This window comes from Cetorhinus maximus, chromosome 16 (genome assembly GCF_964194155.1).
Source record: "Cetorhinus maximus chromosome 16, sCetMax3.hap1.1, whole genome shotgun sequence".
Lineage (NCBI taxonomy): Eukaryota > Metazoa > Chordata > Chondrichthyes > Lamniformes > Cetorhinidae > Cetorhinus > Cetorhinus maximus.
Genome location: NC_135894.1, coordinates 96,664,663 through 96,692,572, shown reverse-complemented (window position 1 = coordinate 96,692,572; position 27,910 = coordinate 96,664,663). Strand labels below are relative to the sequence as shown.

At 44.7% G+C, this 27,910-nt stretch overlaps 1 protein-coding gene across 1 annotated transcript; it reads left to right on the top strand.

The window, feature by feature from the left end:
- The first annotated feature begins 34 nt into the window (after nt 1-34).
- LOC144691841 (E3 ubiquitin/ISG15 ligase TRIM25-like) lies at nt 35-27,581 on the top strand. Its single transcript, XM_078560389.1, has 7 exons — nt 35-598; nt 1,776-1,871; nt 2,918-3,148; nt 8,432-8,454; nt 12,477-12,715; nt 20,681-20,824; nt 26,263-27,581. The coding sequence occupies exons 1-7, from the start codon at nt 92-94 to the stop codon at nt 26,790-26,792; spliced, it is 1,770 nt and encodes a 589-aa protein (XP_078416515.1). The 5' UTR covers nt 35-91; the 3' UTR covers nt 26,793-27,581.
- Nucleotides 27,582-27,910: the final 329 nt, after the last annotated feature.

Here is a 27,910-nt window from a genome sequence, read left to right as displayed (position 1 = left end):
GCCATCCCTCTGTACAATGTTTCACGCCCTTCACTTACTTAATACTCTTCATTGTGCCATGTGAAGCCTCTCATTCAGGGAGCTTAGGAGGATGGAGGCCAGAGCTTTAGAAGAGGAGTTGAACTGTGCTGTGTGTCTCCAGGTGTACAAAGACCCTGTCACATTGCCCTGCCAGCACAGCTTCTGCCTCAAGTGCATCGAGGGTGTTTGGACCCAAGCAGTTGACCAGGATGGGTTCAGCTGCCCTCAGTGTCACAAGAAATTCAACCCCAAGCCCAGTTTGGAGAGGGTCATTCCCACTGTTACCTGTGATCACTGCATCGAGAGTCCGTCACCAGCTGTGAAGACCTGTCTGAAATGTGAAACCTCCTTTTGTTCCTTGCATTTGAAGCCGCATTTGACAAAAGAGATCTTTAATGATCATGTACTAGTCGACCCTGTGACTGACCTTAATCACAGAAAGTGCCCAGACCATCAGAAGATTCTTGAGTTCTTCTGTACTGATGACGAAGTCTGTGTGTGTTCTTCATGTGGAGTAATAGGCAGACATAAATCCCATACAATGGTGGGACTAGGTGAAAGAGAAGCTGAAATGAAGGTAAGTTCCTATTCCATTTTTATGCCAGACCTCAGGATATCTCTAGGAAATTATCTGGCTTTATCAAATGCTGTTTCAATCATTTTAAGCAGAAATAGTTTTATGCTATAAATGTCTCTGGGGGATTAAGAGTGAGCTACATCATCTAAAGCAAATCTTGAAACATAATGCTGGAGATGTTAACTTGGCTTCTCTTTGTTTAGCTATGGATCAACCGGATGTAGATTTTAAGCATTTCGTTCCTCCAATTCTGGTCTGTTGTACATAACCCTCTCCCCTTCCTGTGCCCCACCATTACCAACCAGCCAGAAGTTCAAAACCTCTCTGCCACTCTTCTCTCTCTCTCTCTCTCTCTCTCCTCCTTTAAGTCTCTCCTTAAGACCTAGCTCTGACCAATCTTTTGATCACCTGTCTTAATGCCTCATTCTTTGGTTTGGTGTCAATTTTAGTCTGATTGCACTCCTGTGAATTGCTTTGGGATGACTTACTCTGCTAAAGGTGATAAATAAATGCAAACTCTTCGTATTTCAGTTTTTAATGCATAATATAATGAGAATGGAGGAGATCACGGTCTGGCAAATGAGGCTATCATCAATCATGGGAAAGTTTACATGTTTGCTCTCGCTTTTGGAATAGTTGTAATCAGCCAGTTGTTTGCAGGGCCAGTTCTATGGTGTACTGCCTTTTGAAGAACATTTAAAAAAAATGTTTCCAGCAGCGAGGAGAGAGAAGGCTCCTTTGTGGGATTGCAGACTGAATACAGAAATGAATTTCACTTACACCTGCAAAAGTTTGAACCCATTTCAAATGCAGCTGAGAAACCAGCCCAAGGTGTGATTAGAAAAAGGGCATTCAATCCGTAAAAATCTCTAAGCTGAGAAGTAAATTGGGATAGTTCTACATTCTCACACTCCCAGGGGGTCCTGCAAGTCATAGAGAGCACAGGTTGGGTATAGGGTGAAAACACTGTGGCCTCAATTTAATGCCCTCCCCACTCCCTGGGAGTGAGTCTCTCTCCACTGGGATCATGAAGTTACCTTTAATATTTCTGGTCAGCGACTAGAAGCTGACCATCTCCTGAGCCACTTACTACCAACACTCAGCTGGCACTGAATCATTTTCCTTTTAAATTCCTGGTTCAGAATTCTAATTTGAAATATTTCAATCATTTTCACAGGAAGAATTGAAAATTGAAGTTGAGAACCTTTGGAGACTTCAACAGAATTATTCCATTAAACAGCAGGACTTGGAGAAATCAGAAGCCGAAATAAAGGTAGAAGCTATTGTGTGATGAGATATGCTGAGTAAATACCCACCTCACAAACACTCCTTAGGAATCTGGTTGGTCCTGTTACAGATTAGCAAATGTCCAATAAATCTACTAAATGTCCTTTATTCCAATGCTTTCTTGTTTGCTCTCACACATTCTACCCTCTATAACCTTGAGGTCATCCAAAATTCTGCTGCCCGTGTCATAATTCACAGCAAGTCCTATTCCTCTATCTTCCCTGCGCTCACTGACCTACATTGGCTCCCAGTTAAGCAATGCCTTGACTTTAAAATTCTCATCCTTGTTTTCAAATCCCTGCATGATCTTCCCATCTCTATCTCTGTTACCTCCTCCACCCACAAGCCTCTGAGATATCTGCGCTTCTCTAACTCTGGCCTCTTGTGCATCCCCAATTACAATTGCTCCATTATTGGTGGCCGTGCCTTCATTGCCTTGGTCCCAAGCTCTGGAATTTCCTCCCTACAACTCTCCGTCTCTCTACCTCACTTTCCTCCTTTAAGACCAGCCTCAAAACCATTTTCTTTGAACAAACTTTTGGTCACCTGGCCTAAAATCTCCTTGTGTGACTCAGTGTCATGTTTTATTTTATGATATTCCTGTGAAGCGCCTGGGGAAGTTTCATTACATTAAAGCCAATATAAATATAAGTCGTTGTTGTGGTTTGTTAGATATGGAACAGCAGGCAGATGGGAGCGTGTTACAAAGCTATGAGACACTCTAGGGGTTTGTATCAAATAGTGCAAGGCATTTCCTCTTGGGGGGGTTCAGTCTTCACGTGAAGCCTGACACAGTAATGTGTGGGTAGCAGTGCAGGTCTACAAAGCTTCACCTTGTCTCTACCACAACATGGTCATTTTGTGCTTTAAGATCCCTGTTCCAGAATTCCCATCTCGAGGAGGGCTAAATCGCCAATATGCCAATCTGTTCTTCCAACTGTGATCCGCAATTTGTACAAAACATATTACCCTAGACCTACACAGCGCCTGTGTCTGAACTGTTTGTCATAAGAGTGTGGCTTGGGTTTTTAGACACTCGTCAATGAGCTGAAAGGAAGCCTGTCGAAGAAGTTCTCTGAATCGAGCAAACAGTTGGAAGAAGATGAAAAGGACGTACTGAAACTCATCGATCAGGAGGAGCGTCGGGTGCTCTCACAGATTCGGAACTATTCAGACGCACTAAACAAGGTGATGGAGCAGATTACATTAATAGAAGATGAAGCACGGGATCTGATGCAAGGAGACTCTCTCTACTCTATTCAGGTACACCAGTCCTGTTTCTCTTTTGCTTTCAGCCTCTATTCCCGAAGTCACTGATATTAATCTAGTGTAGTCTCAGAGACAATCTATCATCAATGTCAACCCAAGCATATGAATGAAAGCAACTCCCTTTATTTCACACATTGTTTTGTCCTTGGGACACCTCTCAAATATTTCATCTTGCAGGAATTATTTTTGAGGTTCTTATTTTTATGGAGGCGTTGGTGCCTCAGACAGGAATGGTCACGAATAATCAGTTAAAATTAAGTCAGTTTTATCTCTTCGGGCTGGACCTGAAGCAAGAAGGGGCTGGTGGTTGTACCCTGGAGGTACCTCAGAAAATGCGCAGGGGTGCTCCAGGAGAACCACGCAAGGACTGAAACGGGAATTGCCCGGGAAGTTTAAACTTCCGATGGGCAATTACCCTGCACCTGATTTACGAAACCCTGATTTAAATCGGAAACTTAAACGGGGGAGACGGTGATGTAATGGTAACTCACTGGACTAGCAATCCAGATAACTAACTAATCCTCTGGGCGGAACATGGGTTCAAATCCCACCATGGCAGCTGGTGGAATTTAAATTTGATTAATTAAGTCTGGAATTGAAAGCTGGTCTCAATAATGGTGGTCATGAAACTATCATTGATTGTTGTAAAAACCCATCTGGTTCACTAATGTAATTTAGGGGAGGAAATCTGCATCATTGTCTGGTCTGGCCTACATATGACTCCAGACCCACAGCAATGTGGTTGACTCTCAACTGTCCTCTGAAATGGTTGAGCAAGCCACTCAGTTCAAGCGCATTTAGGGATGGGTAACAAATGCTGGCCTTGCTAAAGACGCCCACATCCCATGTAAGAATCAATAGGATAAAACTTCAGATGGTTCCGACACTCTTACCAGGATAGCCACCTAGGAAAATTTAAAAGGATTAAAACTAATTCTACCTGCTGGGTAGCTATGTAACTATGGTGCTGACCACCCTTCTGCCCCCTGACTACCTCCCCCAACCACAGCCCATTCCCGACCACTCAACCCCTCTACTCCCCCTAATAACCCAACCCAACGATCTAACCACACCTACACCCAGACTACCCACCATTCCTCTACAAGCCCCCACACCCTCGACCACCCCTGCTGAACCCCCCCCACAACTGATCACCCTACCCCCTCAGCCACTTACCTTTCACACTTATCTTCGCTCCTGTCAAAGTTGCTGGGACCTTTAAACTCACCTGCTTTACAGTAGCTAGTGCTGTGTGTGGCTTCACATTCCCCCACGCTGCTGTCCTGCACAGAAAGGGCTCCGGAGTTGCTGAGCTGCGCGTTTCTCACTCGGCGCGGGCTGGATAATCAGGCGAGAAACGTGCAGCTTCCAACTCGTGTTAATTATCACTCCTCGAAGGTTCTGGCTCATTGAAAATACCAGATTGTTGAACAAACCTATTAGAAAAACAATCTGCTATCCTTACATGCACCTGCAGACCCAGAGCAATGTGGCTGGCTCTGAAATAGCCTAGCAAGCATTTTGAGTGTGATAGTTCCCGATTTCTGTTACCCGCGTGTGAAAAAGTGCTTCCAGATATCCCTCCAGAACGGCCTAGCTCAGATTTTTACATAATATCTTGTCATTCACTACAAGAGGAAATAATTTCTCCAAATGTACCATGTCAAATCTTTTTAACATTTTAAACACCTTGAACAGATAGGAAAATCTTCTTAATCTTCTATATTCAGGAGAATAAAAGCCAAAGTTTATGCAACCAGCCCTCATAATTAACCCTCTAAGCCTGGGCATCATTTTGGTGAATCTGGCTGGACCCACTCCAAGGCCAGTATGACATTCCTGAGGTATGGTGCCCAAACCTGCTGGTGTCTCTCCAGATCTCCGAACAAATGAGTATAATTCAATCTTTTTTTGTATATTGGCCCCCTTTAAAGCATTTGCATAGATTTTTGTGTTGAAGTCTTGGAGTTAGGGTTGAATTTGTGACTCAAGCCAAAGAGTGCTACAAACAAAAGGTTGTGGTTCAAGCCTCACTCCAAAGGCTTGAGCACAAAAATCTTGGCTGACACGCCATTGCAGTGCTGAGGGAGTGCCGCACTACTGGAAGTGACATCTTTCAGGTGAGATGCTGGACTGAAGTCTCATCTGGTCTGTCAGGTGAAAGTAAAAAGTCCCATGGCACTATTTTTCAGAGGAGTTGGGGACTTATTCCTGGGCCTGAATTTTCAGCTCGGCGGGTGGGGTGCCTCAGGGAGCTGCAGACCCGAAAACCATGAAATAAAGTTTTGAAGATCAGGGAAAAAAATGTCCAAACATCACAATCAGGCACCTGAACATATATAGGTAATAAAAATGCTGTCCATAGATTATTATTATTTAATAATGGAAACCTCATCCCGCCATTGGGTGAGGTTTCATGAAAAATGCAAAGCCCGCTTAGCCGACACGCCCATCAGCCAACCGTAGGGTGGACCAGGAAACATCGCAGTCAATTGCGGCGTTAATGGGCTTAGTTGCCCTTATCACTGTTGGCGGGCAGGCTTACAACTTTTGTGTGTGCCCGCCGACCAAAATATCGTGCGGGCGCGGGATGATGTCAGGACACTAGCCTGATGTCTTCTCGCGCAATCTTAAGCCCGATAGGGTCGGGCGCGCACCCAGCCACAGGATGTAAAATTCTGCCCCTGGTGCCCTGGCCAATACCCTATGCCACAATTAACATTACTAAAACTACCTGCACAAAATTGGTTCCTCATTCCCTATATTACAACAGTGACCATCCTTCAAAATGATCTCATTGGCTGTCAGGCGCTTTGGGACATCTTGAAGTCACAAAAGGCGCCATAGGAATGTAAGTCTTTCTTTTTGTAAATGAGCCAGCCAGCCACTGGGGCCATAGCCATCGTCATTAAGTTCAAGGCTATTTCTGTATGATGCCCATAACTGCGCAATGGATAATAATGATAAGTAGGGTGCCTGACTGAATTTTCCCCTCCTTACCTCAGCGAAGATGAAACCTTTTTTTATTAGCTGGCATAGCTACGATGTGTCACTTCAGCACACAAAAGGGCTGGAGCGATTATGAGGATAAGGAGGGGGAAAGACCATGGGTGGAGGATAATTCAAAATTTGAAGAGTTGGGGGAAGTAAGAGCCAATATAGATCTTGTAGGAGTGGGTGATGGGTGAATGGTACACAGTGCAGTATAGGAGGAAGAATTTTGGATGAACTTAAGTTAATTGAGTGTGGAGCGCGGGAGGTCAGGCAGGAGACCATTGGAGCAATTGAGTCTGGAGGCAACAGATGTTTGGATGAGGATTAAAGAGGAAGATGGATTAAGATGTGGGGGGGATACAGGCAATGTTAGAGAGTTACATATAACAGCGCTTTGTGATGGAGAGGAAATTGGTTTGGAAAGTTAGCTTGGGGGCATAAAGGCCGTCCATGCTTAAAACAGTTTGGTTCAGCTAGAGACAGAGGCTGGAGAGGTGGATGGAATCGGTGGCCAAGGCATTGTGTTGATGCAAGGGATGAGGATGATAGCGGCACTCATCTCAATGGTTACCTGGAGGAAATTGCAGCTCTTCCAAGATGGATAAGAAATCAGATATCATTGGAGAGGCTGAGAGAAGTGTGAAAGAGGGAGACCTGTGTGTCATCACCATACAAAGCTGACTCCCATGCCTATGAATGATATCAAAAAGGGCAGTATTTATATGACGATGAGCAGGAGGACAAGAATGGCTCCTCTGGGGTATCACCTCCTCTGGGAGGTGAGAGTGTAAGGTTGGGAAAAGAGGCCACTGTTGGAGATTCTCTGGGAACAACTGAATGGGGAAGAGTTTGGGAAGAGTTTCATTCAACAGGAACATGTTTACGGTTGCTGGAGTACTAAAGTAAAGTGGTTAAAATGTTTTGCAATTCTTTGCAAATGTTACATGATAATTTAAGGATGTTCATAAGTTGGAACAACTTGCCCTGGATAAGAAAGCACGGTAAAGAAAACATCCATGAAGATCTTCTACTATGAAGCCCATCGCAGATGCTGAATGAAGAAATGTTGGAGGACGATAGTGTGGTAAAATATGGCCAGCATTTTCTGGTCAGTGTGCGGGGGCGGGCCCTGCAAACCGACACGTAAAATGACGCGCAGTCTCGACGTCACCGCGCATCATTCCGATCTTTCAATTAGCAGGCGGGCGCCGGAGTCAGCTGCTTGCCCACCGATCTGTCAAAGGTCTGTTAAGGCCATTTACAAACCAATTAAACAAATTGACAGGGCTGCCTGTCCAACCTTAAGGTTGGCCGGGGGGGTGGGGGTGGGAGGCCAAGAACCCAAGCGGCCTTCGCATTTTTCATGAAACCTCATCATGAGGTTTCATGAAGGGTTTATTAAATTAATATTTTTCGAACATTTCATAAACGTGTCCCAGCTCATGTGACACTGTCACATGAGGGGACACGCGTAAATGATCTTTACATGTGCGAAAGAGCGCAGTCCCCGACTCTCCCTCATCCCCATGCCCCCACAGGTATCGCTGAGTGCGACTGGGCGCACGCCACGCTGGGTGGGTCTTCATTGGCCCGCCCACGTAAAATGGCGGCACGCAGCTGATTGCGGGCGGTGATTGGCTACGCGCCCGCTCCCGACCGGCCCAGCTGACGGGGAGAAAACTCTCCCCATACGTCACAGACTGCAGCAAGGTTGAGGAGAACGAGGGGACATAATGCAACATGTCCACAGAGGATAATGGTTGTGACTTTACAGATGTTTCAGCGCGGAGGGAGTTACAAAACGCTGTGGAAAAGGTAAGGCCCGCAAATTACTTTAAATCCAAAGGACCCAAATTTCAAGCAAATAATAGATATATTTAGGACTGACGGTGTGAAATTGTTCTTCAGGCAGTGAGGGATCATGGAAAAACAATTTTGCATCATTTCATAATCAATTGGATGCTGCAACTTTAGTGTGTTTTTAGATGAATGAGCTAACATGGGAGAATATCTATAACCATCTTGTGATTTTATGATGAATAGGGCCGGCACTGAGGCTTAATTATAAGCACTTTGTTTCTGTCCCCAACATTGTTGCTGCAGCCTCACACCTGACCTCAGAATATCGTGTAGAGAAATATCTCATTGTTCAGTGACTGTGACTCACTCTAAATGCCACCAGACACTCAACCCTTTACATTAATGAGCATTCAATTTTGTTTCATTTGACAATGTGCTGATTTGTTAATTCAATGCTTTGACCTCCTCTCTTCTTATTTGCAGAATTCTAAGGAGCTCCTTTCCAGGTAGGTTGATTTCCGCTACTGTTGGGAATCTTCATTAGTATCTAGGAGAAAAATTAAAGTTCGGGAGACCATGCTGTAAGCCACCCCCGACAATATAGCTCAGTTTGCTGATTTGGAGCATCACCACTGGAGGCAGTCTATAGGGAAATGAGACTGACGTGAGCTTTTGCACTTGTCCCTTTCACTTCTCAGTAACCCGTTATCTGCCATAAGTAAAAGAGAAACTTGCAGTGACTTGTAAACAAAGAGCTTCAATTTAGATAGCACCTTATTACACCTTCACGGCATTCCAATGTGGCTCAGCTGATGGTGTCTCATCTGATTCAGAAAGTTGTGTGTTGGGGAAGGGGGAGGGGCAAGGGGAGGAATGCTGATCAGCGTAGCCCTGAGGCAGACCCTTAGGATTGAGAATGACTTACTTCCACTCCAGTTCAATGGGTTCTGAAATGGCTGATAAGTCCATTGCACAGTCTGCAGACTCTGCCACATATGTGCCAGGTGGTGCCTGCAGGGGCTGGTAGATGGGGTGTTTGGAGGTTTGTGTGCTCCCTTTTACCCCTTGACTTCACCTCTGCATGTTCCCGACTAAGCCCTTCAATGCTTTTGGTGCCTTCCAGAATAAACCTTCCCTATGTTTGCCGGCAAGCCAGGGATTGATTCCCTTGAGTAGATGTTTGATTTCTTCAGGGATGCTTTGAGGCTTTTTCAGTGAAGCTGGTCTCTAATCACACCATGTAGATTGACCCTTTGGTGCAACACTCAGAGAATGCTACATTGCCAGAGGTGCCATCTTATAAATGAGGTGTTGCACTGAGCTGTGATAGAATCATGATAGAATTGAGAGATAAGAAAAAAAATATTTCAACCCTTGATAGGGGTTTGTGAGAGGCTACTCCTTCGCTTGGACTTATATAATACCTTTAATGTAGTGCAATATCCCAAGGTGCTTCACAGGAGCGTTGACAAACAACATTTAACATCGAACCACAGAAGGAGATATTAAGACATGATCAAAATCTTGGTTAAAGAGGTAGGTTTTAAGGAGTGCCTTAAAGGAGGAGTTTGAGGCAGAGAGGTTTAGGGAGAGATTACCAGAGCCTACAGCCTAGTCAGCTGAAGACAGTGCTGCCAATAGTAGAGTGCTTGAAATTGGGAATGCTTAAGAGGCTGGAGTTGGAGGTCTCGAAGGCTTGTAGGAATGGAGGCTACTGAGATAGGGATGAATTGGGCCATGGAGGGATATCAAAACAAGGCTAAGAATTATAAAATTAAGACGTTGCCTGACCAGGAGCCAATGTAAGCCAGCGAGCACAGTGTTGATGTGTGAATGGTGCTCGAGCTAAGAGTCCTAACAAAGGCACGGATGAGAGTTTCAATAGCAGATGAGTTGAGGCAGGGCAGAGTTGGGTGATGTTGTGGATTAGGTGGTCTTGTCGATGGAGCTGATGTGTGGATAGCTGCTGATCTTGGGTCAAATACAGCATCAAAGTTGCTAACAGTGTGGCTCATTCTCTGACAGTTCCCTTGGGGAAGGATGGAATTGTGGCTAAGGAATGCAGTTTGTGGCGAAACTGAAGGCAATAGCTTCATATTTCCAAGTTATTTGTGGGAAATATCTGCTGATCCAGTGCTTACTTATTTAATACTTAAACTTAAAAAAAACTTAAACTTTTAAAATGTATAATTTAAATGGAGAGAGACTCCAAAAAAGTGCAGCACAGAGGGATCTGGGTGTTCTTGTGCATGAAACACAAAAAGTTAGCATGCAGGTGCAGCAAGTAATTAAGAAGGCAATTGGAATTTTGATGTGTATTGCTAGGGGATTGGAGTTTAAAAATAGGGAAGTCTTGTTACAACTGTACAGGGTGTTGGTGAGGCCGCACCTAGAGTACTGTGTACAGTTTTGGTCCCTGATTTAAGAAAGGATATATTGGCATTGGAGGCCATTGAAAAGAGATTCACTAGGCTGATTCCTGGGATGAAGGGGTTGACTTATCAAGAACGGCTAAACAGGTTAGGCCTTTATTCATTAGAGTTTAGAATAATGAGTGGTGATCTTATTTAAACGCACAAGATTATGAGGGGGCTTGACAGGGTAGATGTTGAGAAGATGTTTCCACTAGTGTGAGAATCTCGAACTATATGCCCATAAGACGTGGGAGCAGAAGTAGGCCATTTAGTCCATCGAGTCTGCTCTGCCATTCAATGAGATCATGGCTGATCTGATAATCCTCATCTCCACTTTCCTGACTTTTCCCCATAACCACTGATTCCCTTACTGATTAAAAATCTGTCTATCTCAGTCTTGAATATACTGAACGACCCAGCCTCTATAGCCCTCTGCGGTAAAGAATTCCACAGATTGACTACCCTCTGAGAGAAGAAATTCTTCCTCATCTCTGTTTTAAAGGAGCGTCCCTTTACTCTGAGATTATGCCCTCTGGTCCTAGACTCTCCCACAAGGGGAAAGAACCTCTCAGCATGTACCATTTCAAGCCCCCTAAGAATCTTATATGTTTCAATAAGGTCACCTCTCATTCTTCTAAACTCCAATGAGTACAGGCCCAACCTACTCAACCTCTCCTCATAAGAAAATCCCTCCATACCCGGGATCAACTGAATGAACCTTCTCTGGACTGCCTCCAATGCCAGTATATCTTTCCTTAGATAAGGGGACCAAAACTGTTCACAGTATTCTGGGTGTGGTCTAACTAGTGCCTTGCATAGTTTTAGCAAGACTTCCCTATTTTTATAATCCATTCTCTTTGAAATAAAGGCCAACATTCCATTTGCCTTCCCTATTACCTGTTGAACTTGTATGTTAGCTTTTTGCGATTCATGCACAAGGACCCCCAAATCCCTCTGTGCTGCAGCTTTCTGCAGTCTTTCTCCATTTAAAAAATATTCAGCTCCTCTATTCTTCATGCCAAAGTGCATAACCTCACATTTTCCCACATTATATTCCATCTGCCAAGCTTTTGCCCACTCACTCAACCTGTCTGTATTTCTCTGTAAACTCCTTGTGAAATCCTCACCACTTGCCTTCCCACCTATTTTGGTGTCATCCACAAGCTTGGCAATAGTACATTCACTTCCCTCATCCAAGTCATTAATTTATATTGTAAATAATTGAGGCCCCAGCATTGATCTCTGTAGCACTCCACTAGTTACAGGTTGCCATTTTGAAAATGTCCCCCTTATTCCAACTCTCTGTCTTCCATTAGCTAACCAAACCTCTATCCATGCTAATATACTACCCCCAACACCATGGGCTCTTATCTTATTAAGTAGCCTTATGTGCGGTACCTTATCGAACGCCTTTTGGAAATCCAAATATGTTACATCTACTGGTTCCCCTTTATCTATCCTGCTTGTTACCTCCTCAAAGAATTGCTACAGAATAAGGGGACACTCATTTAAAACTGAGATGCGAAGGAATTTCTTTTCTCATAGGGTAGTGAATGCCTGGAATTTTGTACCCCAGAGTGTTGGGGAGGCTAGATCACTGAAAGTATTTAAAGAAGAGGTAGATAGATTTCTGAAATATTGGGGAGTTGAGGGCTATGAGGAGCTGGCATGACAGAGGAGTTGAGGCCTGGGGCAGTTCAGCCATGATCTTATTGAATGGCGGGGCAGGCTTGAGGAGCCAAATGGCCTACTCCTGCTCCTATATCTTATGTTATTATTTCCATATAGCTGCACTTGGTGCATTCCTGCAGAGAGGTGCTGAAGTTCAGTTTCACTGCTGATGAATTTTGTACAGAGGGACAGTGCTGGAATGAAGATTGCTTTGAAAGTCCTGAAGGAGTTGAAACAATAGCAAACTAGGATCTTACTGAGTGTGTGGAGATCATTGCTGGCTGGAGGGATAACTGCAGATCCCTGGATTCTGACCTTTTCAGGATGATTTGCTGGACGATTTTAAGAGGAGGTTTAGTAATTGCAGTGATCACTTGCTAACACTTGAATTTCTATCTGAAGTCTCCCACGGATTAAAGTACTGTTTTTCTCCATCATTACAGAGTTATTGAGATTCAGGAAGTCACATATCTAATTACTCCAGAGCTCACCCTGAACCTGTCCAATGTATCTCAACTTCTCAAAGAGAGGACAGAGAAATCTAAAAAGTACTACCTGGCCATAGAGGAATTGATACGAATGCATGCATGTATGAAATCAACAAGTAGGAATGGACCAGCTGATCCATCGAGACTGCCCCCTGCACAGAACAACCAAGCAAGCCCACTCCTCACTCAGACAGGTGAGAAAGTCTGGTTTTACTCTCATATTAAGCGTTGACAGAAAACTTATTGTGTCAGTTTTGGAGACTTTGGAATATCCAAGAAAACCCTAAGGAAAATGCAGTCAGGCACAGGAGGTACACAGCCACAGGGCGATGAACATAATGATAAGTGGAGTGAGAAATGTACATTTCACGTATCAAACCCACTCCTCACCCTGGTGCAATCTACCTTGTTCTAGACATTGCTGAATGCATTCAATCTCCTTAATAAATGTACCGTGATCCCCAGTGATCATGAATAAATCAACATTCGATCACCCTCATATTGTCACTATTTATCCTGCTCCTGCTGCTTTCCACACACTTGAATATCCTACCCTCCCTACTCATGGCCACACTGGTATAGAAATTATTGCATCAGGTTTATTATCTCAATTGGTTGTCTCAGCCCATCCCTGTCCTCATTACCTTCAGTCCATTACCCAGCAAGGGGAGATGGTGGCATCGTGGTGTTGCCACTGGACTAGTGTTCCAGAGAATGCTCTGGGTTTGAATCCCATCCATGGTGAAATTTGAATTCAATGAAAAGTCTGATGATGACCTTGAAACCATTGCCAATTGTTGTGAAAACCCATCTGATTCACTAATGCCCTTTAGGGAAAGCTATCATCAAGGCTGCTTTTTAAGAGAGGTGAATTTCCCAGTGACTGATAGAAAGAATCAAAGGGCAAGATTTCATGTTTTAAGATTATTATTGCAGCAAACAAATTAAAATCAACATCGATCAAACATTAATTGACAGGTAACTAATACACTAAACTAAATAAAAAGTACTTTTGCATTAACTAAATAACACAATGAAGAACAAGAACAAGTCCAGAGTTTTTTGGCCGGTGCAGACGCTGAGTGGCCTCTTTCTGTGCCACAACTTTTCTGATGCTGGTGAGCTGCCTTCTTGAACTGCTGCAGTCCATGTGGTGTAGATACATCCACAGGGCTGTTAGGGAGGGAGTTCCAGGATTTTGACCCAGCGACAGTGAAGGAACGGTGATATATTTCCAAGTCAGAATGTTGGGGGGCTTGGAGGGGAACTTCTAGGTGGTGGTGTTCCCATCTATCTGCTCCCCTTGTCCTTCAAGATGGTAGAGGTCATGAGCTTGGAAGGTGCTGGTGCCTTGGTGAATCCCTGCAGTGCATCTTGTAGATGGTATACAATGCTGCTACTGTGTGTCGCTGGTGGAGGGAATTAATGTTTGTGGATAGTGTGAGAATCAAGCGGATGGCCTTGTCCTGGATGGTGTCAAACTTTTGGAGTGTTAGAGCTACACTCATCCAGGCAAGGGGAGAGTATTCCATCACACTCCTGAATTGTGCCTTGTAGATCATGGACAGGCTTTGGGAAGTCAAGAGGTGAGTTACCCACTGCAGGATTCCTAGTCTCTGACATGCTCTTCTAGCCACAGTATTTGTATGGCTGGTATGGTTCAGTTTCTGGTAACCCCCAGGTTATTGATGGTGGGGGATTCAGCAATGGTAATACCATTGAATGTCAAGGGATGATGATTAGATCTTCTCTTGTTGGAGATGGTCATTGCCTGGCATTTGTTTGGCATGAATGTTACTTGCCACTTGTCAGCCCAAGCCTGGATATTGTCCAGGTCCTGCTGCATTTGGACATGGACTGCTTCAGTATCTGAGGAGTTGTGAATGGTGCTGAACATTGCGCAATCATCAGCGAACATCCCCACTTCTGACCTTATGATGGAAGGAAGGTCATTAATGAAGCAGCTGAAGATGGCTGGGCCTAGGACACTACCCTGAGGAACTCCTGCAGTGATGTCCTGGAACTAAGATGACTGATATCCAACAACCACAACCATCTTCCTCTGAGTTTCCCTCTGATTCCCATTGGCTCCAGTTTTGCTAGCACTCCTTGATCCACACTCAGTCAATTGCAGCCTTGATGTCAAGGGCAATCACTCTCACCTCACCAGCATTTGTTGTCCATTCCTCATTGCCCTTGAGAAGGTGCTGGTGAGCCATCTTCTTGAACCGCTGCAGTGCACGTGGTGTAGGTACACCCACCTTGGTGTTGGGAAGGGTGTTCCAGGATGTTGACCCAGCGATAGTGAAGGAACGGTGATATCTTTCCAAGTCAGAATTATGTGTAGCTTGAAGGACAACTTGCAGGCGATGGTGTTCCCCTGCATCTGCTGCCTTTGTCCTTCAAGGTGGTAGAGGTTGTTAGTTTGGAAGGTGCTGTCAAAGGAGCCTTGGTGAGTTACTGCAGTGCATCTTGTAGATGGTACACACTGCTGCTAAGCGGTGCAGGGGGTGAATGATTAAGGTGTCGGAAACTTGCTGTGCCTGCATATTAACTTTCTGTGAATCATGTACACGGAAACTCTAGTCCTGTGGAATCCAAACACTTTCCAGTCTGTCACCCATTCAAGAAATATTCCGCTTTTTAACGGGATAACTTCATACTTCACCATATTGTATTCCGCCTACATGTTCCTTCCCATTCACCCAACCTGTCTATATCCCTCATAAAAGCAAAATTCTGAAGAAGAGTCATATTGGACTCAAAACATTAACGCTATTTCTCTCTCCATAGGTGCTGCCGGACCTGCTGAGTTTTTCCAGCATTTTCTGCCTGTACCCCTCAGCTTCTTTGCCTCTTCCTCATTGCTTACTTTCCCACCTAACTCTATATGATCTGGATATGTTACACTCAGTCCTCTCATCTAAATCATGAATATAGATTGTAAATAGCTGAGACCCGAGTACTGACATAGACTGGTAACCTGGAAATGTCACTTTTCTTCCTACTCTCTGTTTTCTGTTCATTAACCAGTTGACAATCTGTGATCTTTCACGGAAGCGCTGAGCATTCCCTGTGTAGGCGGGGGGAGGGAGGTTTGCCTGAGTCAGGGCCTGCGCTTTTTTACACATGCGTGCGAAAGAGCACAGAAACCTCCCTAAGGCACAGAGCTGCCTCAGGAAGATCAGTCTGATTTTTAAAAATTTAAATAAAGGAAAAAAACATTTTTTAAGGCGTACCCTCATCTGACAGTCTCACATGAGCTGGGACATAGAAACATAGAAACTAGGAGCAGGAGTAGGCCATTCGGCCCTTCGAGCCTGCTCTGCCATTCATTATGGTCATGGCTGATCATCCAACTCAATAGCCTGCTCCCGCTTTCTCCCCATATCCTTTCATCCCTTTCGCCCCAAGAGCTATATCTAACTCCTTCTTGAAATCATACAATGTTTTGGCCTCAACTACTTTCTGTGGTAGCGAATTCCACAGGCTCACCACTCTCTGGGTGAAGAAATTTCTCCTCATCTCAATACATGGCTATGAGTCTTATTAAAATTTTTTATTAAAGTTTAAAAACCTTCCTGAAACCTCTCCCGCCCGTGGATGAGGTTTCACGATAAATGCGAAGGCCACCTGGACTCTTCGCCTGCCCCCCGCCAACCTTAAAGTTGGATGGGCAGCTCAGTTAATTATTTTAATTGATATTTAAGTGGCCATAATAGGCCTTTGACAGTTTGGCGGACGCGCAGCTGACTCCGGTGTGCGTCCGCTGAACTGAAGACCTGAATGACGCGCGGTGACGTCGGGACACACACCCGATGTCACCGCGGGTTCATTTTATGCGTTGGCGAGCGGGTCCCGCTCCCGCCTGCTGACCCGAAGATTCCGGACATTGGCTGTGCTTCATCATATGATGATTTGCTAACTGTCCAGTTACCATGTCTCTAATAATAGATTCCAGAATGTTGCCCACCACTGATGTCAGGCTAACTGGCCTATAGTTCTCCATTTTCCCTCTTCCTCCTCTCTTAAACAGCGGGGTTATGTTTGCTACCTTGCATTGTGGACTGTTACAGAATCCAAGGAATTCTGGAAGGTCCAAACCACTGCCTCTGCGGCTCCCTCTTTTAAAACCCTATCACACAGGCTGTCAGGTCCAGACGATTTGTCACAACTTAGTCATATTAATAGTCATCTTGTAGTACAGAAGTTGAGCATTGCTGAAAAAAAGGCATTTTCTCCAAGCTTTTCACCTGGCACTCATCAGGACAATCACAAGAATACCAACGTCAGGGGAAGCAACAACTTTTTACCGTCTGAGAAGAGAATGCTGATTGGTTGGCAAGTGGACACTGATTGGTACAGGCGTTGCCATGGAGAATACACCAGTTCCTGTTCCCCTTGACATTGGTATCCTTGCAACTGTCCTGATAGTGCCAGACAAAAAGATTTGATAAAATATCTTTTTTTCAGCAACACTTAGTCATACTAATTTCTTCACTGCTATTTCTTTACTGGTGTTAATTTCTTTAAGTTTCTCACTCTCGCTAGACCTCAGCATGAGCCAGGCTTTGTTTAATTAACAGTATCATAAACTGTACTCGGTGTCTAAGGTTACTGTATGGTTGAGCGGGGAATTTGCAGTTACATGTTGCTGACACGTTTCGAGCATTGAACCATTCCTTTGTGATGTGAGTTCATGCCATAACCTTTAACTGCTGCCAGTACTGAGCACTGGCTGACTTTCCCCCACCTGCAAGTCAAATGATAAATTGATGATGTTGTTTCTGTGGACTGGGTCCTGGATTCCACATAAAGCACTCTCAAGCACATTCATTTATAAAACACATGTTGCAAAGCAGCATCCTCTCTTTTGCCCTCAGCCAAGGCTCAGCAGGAAGTCCTCAGTGCAGGGAAGGTGGACCCTGGTTTTGCAGCCCAGTGTATGCATTATTATTTCAAATGTTTGTGCTCTTTTTTTTAAAAAAAAAACATCTTGTGGCATCTTCCATAGGCAATATCTTGAAAGGGAAAAATGAATTTGAAATGTCTTTGGTAAAAGACTCCACTGCAGAACCCCAAGGTTATGCTCAATTTCGGAAGAACGTCTCAGGTGGGTAAAGTGAAAACTTGCACACAAGGTGAGCCAATAATAATAAAATAGAGGGGCAAGTGGGGTCACATGCCAGGGATTTGAGAGTTCAGTTTCTTGTCCATTGTACTCACACTGTCTGTGTCACACCTCTTGTCCCCACACTGTCTGTGTCACAGTCTGGTGTTTCCACACTGTCTGTGTCACGGTCTGTTGTCCCCACACTGTCTGTGTCACAGTCTGTTGTCCCCACACTGTCTGTGTCACAGTCTGTTGTCCCCACACTGTCTGTGTCACATCTCTTGTTCCCACACTGTCAGTGTCACAGTCTGGTGTTTCCACACTGTCTGTGTCACAGTCTGTTGTCCCCACACTGTCAGTGTCACAGTCTGGTGTTTCCACACTGTCTGTGTCACAGTCTGTTGTCCCCACACTGTCTGTGTCACGGTCTGTTGTCCCCACACTGTCTGTGTCACGGTCTGTTGTCCCCACACTGTCTGTGTAACGGTCTGTTGTCCCCACACTGTCTGTGTAATGGTCTGTTGTCCCCACACTGTCTGTATCATAGTCTGTTGTCCCCACACTGTCTGTGTCACAGTCTGATGTTTCCACACTGTCTGTGTCACAGTCTGATGTTTCCACACTGTCTGTGTCACAGTCTGATGTTTCTACACTGTCTGTGTCATAGTCTGTTGTCCCCATACTGTCTGTGTCACAGTCTGTTGCCCCAACACCTTCTGTGTCACAGTCTGTTGTCCCCACACTCTTTGTATCACAGTCTGTTGTCCCCACACTGTCTGTGTCACAGTCTGATGTTTCCACACTGTCTGTGTCACAGTCTGTTGTTCCCACACTGTCTGTGTCACAGTCTGTTGCCCCAACACCTTCTGTGTCACAGTCTGTTGTCCCCACACTCTCTGTATCACAGTCTGTTGTTCCCACACTGTCTGTGTCACAGTCTGATGTTTCCACACTGTCTGTGTCACAGTCTGTTGTCCCCACACTGTCTGTGTCACGGTCTGTTGTCCCCATACTGTCTGTGTCACGGTCTGTTGTCCCCACACTCTCTGTATCACAGTCTGTTGTCCCCACACTGTCTGTGTCACAGTCTGATGTTTCCACACTGTCTGTGTCACAGTCTGTTGTCCCCACACTGTCTGTGTCACGGTCTGTTGTCCCCACACTCTCTGTATCACAGTCTGTTGTCCCCACACTGTCTGTGTCACAGTCTGATGTTTCCACACTGTCTGTGTCACAGTCTGTTGTCCCCACACTGTCTGTGTCACGGTCTGTTGTCCCCACACTGTCTGTGTCACGGTCTGTTGTCCCCACACTGTCTGTGTCACGGTCTGTTGCCCCCACACTGTCTGTGTCACGGTCTGTTGCCCCCACACTGTCTGTGTCACGGTCTGTGGCCCCCACACTGTCTGTGTCACGGTCTGTTGCCCCCACACTGTCTGTGTCACGGTCTGTTGCCCCCACACTGTCTGTGTCACGGTCTGTTGCTCCCACACTGTCTGTGTCACGGTCTGTTGTGCCCACACTGTCTGTGTCACGGTTTGTTGTCCCCACATTGTCTGTGTCACGGTCTGTTGTCCCCACACTGTCTGTGTCACGGTCTGTTGTCCCCACACTGTCTGTGTCACGGTCTGTTGTCCCCACACTGAGGGCAGAATTTTATGCCTTACGGACGGGTGTGTGCCTGACCCGATCGGGTATGAAATCGTGCGAGATGATGTCAGGCGAGTGTTCCAACGTCATCGCGCTTTTGCGTGATATTTCACTCGGCGGCCGTGTGTACAAGTCCGAAGTGCGCCATCCGACAATCAAGTGGGGATTAAGCCCATCAACGGCAAATTTTCTGCAATTTTTCGTGGCCTGTCCAACCTTATGGTTGGCGGACAAGCGATTCGGCCAAAAGGCCTTTGCATTTTGTATGAATCCTCATCCAAGGGTGGGATGAAATCTCCGTTAGGAAATAAAATAAAAAGAAATACCTGGGGACAGCAGTTTAATGAGGCTATGCTTTCAGGTGCTTGACTGTGATGCATGGTCATTTCTTTGCAGCTTTTTAGTGCTTCATTTCATTATTTGCGGGTCTGCAGCTCCCCGAGATAGCTGTCTGCCTTCAGGGAGCTCTCTCGAAGCGCTCACCTGTCCCCACGGTGACCTCATCACCCACCCACTCGCTTCCCAATCCCATCTTGGCAGCGCTGAGCTCTTCAGCGCGTGTTTCACGCTGGCTGGCCGTTAATTGGCCAGCCAGGGTGAAATTGCGGTCAGGGGCCTGTTTCCTGGCTGCTCCTGACCCCGCCGATCACGTGTGCCTGCCAAGGGTAAACTTCAGGGCTCTGTCTCACAGTCTGTTCTCCCACCACACTGTCTGTATCACAGTCTCTTGTCCCCACACTGTCTGTATCACAGTCTCTTGTCCCCACACTGTCTGTATCACAGTCTCTTGTCCCCACACTGTCTGTGTCACAGTCTGTTGTCCCCACACTGTCTGTATCAAAGTCTCTTGTTCCCACACTGTCTGTGTCTCTGCTTGTTGTATTTACATTGTCTCTGTCACAGTCTGTTGTCCCCAAATTGTCTGCTTTTCTGTCTGTAGTTCACACACCTTCAATGTCACTTTTTTATCCACACTGCTGTCACTGTCCATTGCACACACTCTGTCACTGGCTCTAATCCCCCATCTCCTCCAGGTACCATGTCCTAAGAGGGTATTGGTAACCATGGACTCCCATTGGGCTGGTTCATGCTTAACGTTTGGCAAAATACTGCAGTGGTTTGCTGTTGCTTTCTGCGGTATAGCTGACCGGGAAACTCTCCTGCTCTTACCGCCTGCCATCAGGAATATTGGAAGAGTTTACAGGCTGATACTCAACCTATTCGGCCACGTTATGAATGCACCTTCCACGGCCATCAAGCCCTGAAGTGGGACTTGGATCTGGAGTGTCTGGCCCAGAGGGAGGGCCACTACCATTGCACCACAAGACCTCCTCGCAGTCCCCTTACACTCTGTTAACCTGAATTCTCTTGTTCTATTCCTTGTTTGCATTGACAGCTGTCATCAAGAACTGTCGCCTAATAGAAACCAGATCCAAGTTCTCTACAAGACCAATGTTAGCACAAAAGTTGGTTGCAGCCAGTCCATGGGTTGGCAGCCCGAAAGCTTATGTATTGAAAAGATCATTAAGAGAATCAAAAGGTGTGTTTATATTACTGAAAGAAGATCATGTGGGGAAGGAATGATTCTCCTTTACTAACTCTTTTCTTTACAGTGAGGCACATTTTTTTTCCTAATTCAGGTGGGTGCACATTACACAAATTGTTCCAGATCTCACTGTTTGGTAAATGCACTTACTCCAGAATGTGAACACAGCAGGCTGAAAAAAAAAGCAATTGTGCAGGGATGCTTAAATACAATTGTTAACTGGTCACATTTAAGATCCAGTCAACGCAGCCCAAGTTCTGCATTTTGTTTAACGATCTGGGGGACCCTCTGAAAACATACTGAAAGATTAATAAAGCATGAAGCATCCCTTTAACTGTGGTGATTAGCTCTTAGTGCAGTGATGCCTGGTGATGCAAACAGGACGTTAATTCCAAACTGTTCCAGTGAAATAAATTAGCGACTACGTTGATATCTTGTCCAGCCCTCTTCATCTTCACAATAATACCAGAGCTGAAAGAGTTAAATTAGACTAAAATACTAAGCTTGTATTCCCTTGAAAAAAAAGAAGGTTAAGGGGTGATCTAATTGATGTGTTTATGATGATCAAAGGGGTTGATAGGTGTAGAAAAAATATTTATCCTGGTGGGATAACTTTAAATTTAGAGCTAAACCATTCAGGGAGGGAGCACTTCTTCACACAAAGGGGAGTGGGAATCTGGGACTGTCTCTCCCCAAAAACCTGTTGAAGCTAGCGGCCAACTGTAAACTTAAAAGTGAGATTGACAGATTTTTGTTGGGTATTAAGGGATACAGGGTGAAGGTGAATAGATGGAGTTAAGATACAAATCAGCGGAGATCTAATTGAATGGGGAAACAGATTCTAAAAGCTGACCGGTCGCTCTCCCTGTTCTGATGCAATAAACACACTGAAGTGTTGTTGCCAGTAGGTTAGGCAGCCAGCCAGGTGCATAATATTCCTATAACCTGTAAACTATAATGTGCAATACTCTGTTAGAGAAATAGGATAGTTGAATTGGTTAACCCATCATTTTTATTTGAACATGAAGGGAAATGACTACAGGTTCAGTGTGGGTGGATTGAAGTCCAAGATAGTTAGAATTCCACATAACTGGTTAATAATCGCATTTGCACAATACAAAATCCTCACCAACTCCCACACAACAAATGGTCTGAATTTTCTAATGTGCCCTTTCTCTGCTAAGCTTTTGATTTGTAAATGCTCAGGCTGGCTAGTTTATGAACCAGTTTTCTATGTAATTTTTGGGTATATCTAAAACTCATACCTGGAAACAAAAACTGCCACACACACTAAGACGACATGCAGCACCGATGAGATTCTCAGCTTAGGTTCTGCATTTATCTAGGGAACCCAATGTGCTCCCTGATCTTACACTTGGCTCCTTGCGTCGAAGATCTTACCGGCCCCAGTTTATATATCTGATCAGCAGATTAACAATGAGAGTTATCAACATGAGAATCCTGCGCTTGTAAAGGAGCCACAGAGTTAAATACTTACATCAAACACATGCCAGAGAATTTCACCAGAGATGACATTTACATTTTGAAAAATAGCCTCTCCAGAACTTGCCAGGTGTCAGGAATCTGCATCTGGCATCCAGACTCAGAGGTGCTGAATGGCCCACTCAGGTAGGGGTCAAAGGAGCAATGCCCCTGACTGCATTAGGATTTTAAGCATATTTAGAAGCAAGAGAATAGTTTTCCTTGTTTGCAAACTTTAAACCTTATTTTGAGAATCATTAGACATAAAGATCTGTAACTGTGTTAGAAAACTAAAACGTAAAAGAAATGTACTTGTCAGGAACAAGTATTGCTTCAGTTTAATTATATAGCTAAAAATAAGTTGTTAACCACCTGGATTGTTCTCCTAAGTTAATAACAAGGCTTTTCAGCCAGGGTTGGTGAGAAGAGGCTTTCGCTGAACTATAATGGTTTGTTTGGAAGTCCATTTAAACTCAACCTGCCCCAAGATGTTCCATTTACTTTCTAAAACTTATATCTCCATTTCCCAGCTGCCTTTATCATAGAATCATAGAATGGTTACAACACAGAAGGAGGCCATTCAGCCCATCATGTCAGTGCTGGCTCTCTGCAAGAGCATTTCAGCTAGTCCCACTCTCCCGCTCTTTCCCATAACCCAATTTTTCTCTTCAGATGCTTGTTCAATGCCCTTTCGAATGCCATTGTTTAAATCTGTGTCCGCCACACTCTCAGGCAGCACTTGCCAGATTCTAGCCACTCACTGCATGAAAAGATTTTTCCTCGTGCCACCATAGCTTCTTTTGCTGACCACCTTAAATCTGTCTTCAACATTCCACCATTGGAAACAGCGTCACTCCATTTACTCTCTCTGGACCCCTCAGGACTTTGACTACCCCCATCAAATCTCCTCTCAACATGTTCTTCTCTAAGGAGAAGAGCCCTAACTTCTTCAATCTGTCCACTTAACTGAAGTCACTCATCCCCAGAATCATTCTTGTAAATGTAGTTGACTCTTAACTGTTCTCTGAAATGTTCAGCTCAAGGGTAATTTGGCATGGGCAACAAATGCCGACTTTGCCAGGGACTCCCTCACATCATAGAAGAATAAAGAGAAAAAAAAAAACCTTTCCTGCATCCTCTCCGAAGCCTTCACATCCTTCTTAAAATGATGCAGGAATTGGACATAATACCCCAACTGAGGCTGAACCAGTGCTTTATAAAGGTTTGTCATAACATCCTTGCTTTTGTACTCTATGCCCCTATGTATAAAACCCAGGATCCCGTATGCCTTTTTAATGATTTTCTCAATCTTCCCTGCCATCGTCAATGGTTTATGCATTTAACATCCCAGGTCTCTTTTGCTGTTCCCTTTTAGAATTGTGACCTTTATTTTATATTACCTCTCCTCATTCCTCCTACCAAAACGTATCATTTCACGCCTCTCTGCATTAAATTTTATCTGTCTTGTGTCCACCAATTCCATCAGGCTGGCTATGTCCTCTTGAAGCCTTAATATCCCTCCTCACAATTCACAATTCTTCCAAGTTTTGTGCCATCTGCAAAGTGTGAAAGTGTGCTCTGTACACCCAAGTCTAGGCTATTAATACATACCAGAAATTTCTTGCCTTTAAAGCAGTGGTCCTAACACTGACAGCTGGGGAACCCCACCATATACCTTCCTCCAGTTCATGAAACAACCATTCACCACCACTCTCTGTTTCCTGTCACTCACCCAGCTTCATATCCATGCTGCCACTGACCCTTTTATTCCCTGTGGCTCAACTTTGCTGGTAACATGCTATGTGGCACTTTATCAAACAATTATGTAAAATTAAAATCAACCCCTCCCCCCCCATCCCCGCTTTCAAATGAAACAAAATGAAATAGAATTGATTTGTCCATTATTAGCTGAGCTCAATGCACTCACTGCCTGTGCCAACATTCCATATAATGATGCAAAGTTTAAGGATGCTTCTGAAGTCACAATCTGTGGCAATAATGAACTGCTTAAACTCTCATGCTTGATATTTTCTCCCTTCCCTCTAAATTGCTAAGTTTGTGTCCTTGCCGTGCACTTATCGGTTCTGATAGACTATGCAACAAGCAGATAGGGGTCAACACATTAACCAATTAGCTGACAATAAGTTAAGAGTTTGGAGGGAGACTTGCAAACAAACGAGCATCTTTGGTTAAGAACCCAGCCTCACTGATCTAAAATTAAGCTCTTGCCCAAGACAATTTTTTATCTCCCACGGTAAAACAAAAATAAGTCTAATTGGCTGTGAACTCACCTAACTGACAACATTTTAGCAGCATTGGTGGAATTTTTTGGAAAGGAGGAAGCTCTATAACAGGTGGCCACTTGCCCTAAGGTGCAGCCCAAACGTTTAATGCAAGTACAAGTGCATGGTTGGCTTAGCCTATAGAAGTAGACGTCTGAAAGCGTGAAAGCTGTTAATCATTTCTCAGCCTTACTTGAAAAAGAGCAAGGGGTGCTCCCTACATTCTTTGGCTAACGCTTGACCCTCAAGGTCTTTTCTGTACACACGTCGACTGCAGCGTTTCTTGTGCCTAGGCTTCAAGTGTACCTCACTGACCCTGAAACACTTTGGGTATTTGAGAAGCTTTGAAAAGTATCATATGATTGCAATTATTCTCCCTTTAGCAAAATAACAAGTGAAGAAAACGCCTCATGTTTCTTTGTCGGAGCTCATATTCCAATAATTACGGCTCCATTGAATGAAGGTAGTCTTGCAGCAATAGCAACACTATATAAACAGGATGTTGTTGTAGAGGATGACGGGCTCCTGTGGGTTTCAGGCAGATTCTTTCTATGCTGCCTGACCGTCCTCTCCCCCTTTTGTTGTTCCTCCTCATTCTTTTCTTCCTCCTCCAAATAACATGAGCAAAGATGCAATATTTGGGGCCCCTTTGAAAAATGATAAAAGTGGCCTGATTAATTATTCTGGGCGGCTTTCCATTTACATTTAAAAATAAGCTCATTTGAATTTTCCAATTTGCGACAAAGTATGAACAAACTTAATTATTAGTGTTTGCACTGACTGTCCAGCAACGCAATGCAGACACCAATCACCATGGGCAGAATTATCTGCCTGTTGGGCGGGCGGGACCGACCCAATCTCCGGCGGGCAGGGGAGCTGATCCCCGCCGGAGAAGCGGGCCCCGCTGCCATTTTACGTGGGCGGGCCAATGAAGGCCCACCCAGCGTGACGTCCGACGGGAAGCGCTATGCGGGCGGTGGGGGGGGGGGGGATTTCCCCAAAAGCGAGAGTGCGCTCTTTCCCGCATGCGCACTAAAGAGCACACATCTCCCTGAGGCTAAGTGCAGCCTCAGGGAGATCGCTGACACTTTTAAAAACGTTAAAAATAGAAAAAGAAAAAAATCCTTAACATGGCCCCCTCATGTGACAATGTCACATGAGATGGGACATGTTCATAAATTACACTAAAACTTTATTAAACTGTTTAAATCCCTGCATGGAACCTCGTCCTGCCGCTGGATGAGGTTTCGTGTTTTTTCTATTCCCTGCTGGGGCTCCTGGCCTGCCCGCCAGCCTTAAGGTTGGACGGGCAGGTCCTTTAATTGTTTCAATGATCCTGTCAATGGCCAATTGATGCCATTGACAGGTCGGTGGACGCACAGCTGATTTTGCTGTGGGCCCGCCTTCCTGAAAATTTAAATGGGGCGCGGTGATATTGGGAGTTCCGCCTGACGACACCGGGCATCATTTTACATGTCGGCGAGCGGGCCCCGCCCCCTGCTCGCCGACGGCAAAATTCAGCCCCATGGATTCTGCTTGATGGATATCCATGCGACGTGTCTAGAATACAGTGTGGGAGGTTCTGTGGTGCTTTATCTGAAAATGCTGTCAACCTTACCCTGCCGCTGTCAATCATTAATGTGACAAACCCTTTCCTTTCCTCTCCAGCAGAATTTCCAAGGCTGACCCTGGATCCAAAGACTGCCAACAGGCACTTGATTCTGTCTGATGACCTGCGATCAGTGATGCACAGATATCAGGAACAGCCCTACCCAAGAAACCCAATGAGGTTTAAAACCCATTCTCAAGTCCTCTGCGCCCAGAATTTCTTCTGGGGGTGCCATTCCTGGGACGTGGAAACCAGTGGCAACTGGTGGGAAATAGGGATTGCATATGGGGGTATACCAAAGATGGGCTGCGATTCTGATCTTCGCAAAACCACAAAAGCCTGGTGCTTGCATTTCTGCATTAGTACTTTGTCAGCCTATCATAATAAAAAGTTTGTACACCTACCACTGAAACACTCCGTCAGCAGGATTCGAGTTCAGTTGGACTATGATACTGGGACTGTGTCATTTTTCCAGGTCACTGACACACTGACACATTTGCACACATTTGAAACCAAATTTACTGGGCATGTGTACCCAGCTTTTTGCTGTGAGGACAAGTCTGAGCTAAGGCTCTTAAATTCCTTCTGAATTTCTAAGAGTCTTTAATATCTTTTTTAATATTAATTCTCCATTTCTGGGTTTCACTGGTAAGGCCAGGATTTATTGCCCATCCCCAGTTTCCTTTGCTAGCCCACTTTAGTGCGCATATAACAGTAAACTGCACTGACGTGGTGCTGGGTTCACATATTGGTCAGGCTGGGTCAAACCTTCCCTAAAGACCACTAGTGAACCAGTTTGGTCCCATAGCTTCATGGTCACTTTGACTGCCACCAAATTGCTTTTAATTTCCAGATTTTAATTTTAAATCAAATTCAGGTTCTCCAGTATCATGCTGAAATTGGTACTCATGTTCTCAAAATTATTAGTCCAGGCCTCTGGGTTACTAATTCCGTGTTAAATATTACACCAATTTCGTCTGTAAACGGTTAATGCTTATTGGTTAAACCGCTGTCAAAATGCATGCCCTATAATAAAATGCAATGTAATCACTATTGGGTACATTATGCTCAGGGATTAAAAGGGTTAAAGGGGTGAATAATACTGATACTTATGTAGATTCTCTCCTATATAAGGTGTTGAACTGTTAAATAGCAAAAATAAATGCTAAATGGCTGGATTTTAAAAATGATATCTGGGGTGGGAGCAGGGCTTGCTGTAACGAATTGCAGAAAAATAAATTGAAAGGAAAAACAGAAATGTTTTTAGGATTAGTAACTTCTATTCAGACCAGCAGATAGAAAGTGAAGCTACTTGAGAACCAACCAAACAGCCAAAAGCAACATGATGTGGTGGTGATGATCACTGGGTTGTCATTTGCAACCTATGACTCCTGTTATTGGAGCCAAGTCCCTGGGCATGTTGAATTGCTTGGGGGCAAATGCATAGATGAAAAAGCAGACAGGTTTGCACACTTTGCAAGGGAACCTTGGCCCCCAGATGCATCCATTCAGATTAATGGGATATTCCGGTAGGATCCCTACTGTCCCAGTATTCCTCAATGTGCTGCACTTAGGAGATTCAAAATCACCAATTACAGAAAAAGGAAAATCTGACGCATGGTCCCAGCTGCTGATATCAGAAGAAAGCTGGCGGGACTCAACCACCACCAACGTGATGGACATGTGGTGCTTAATGGTATTTTTATT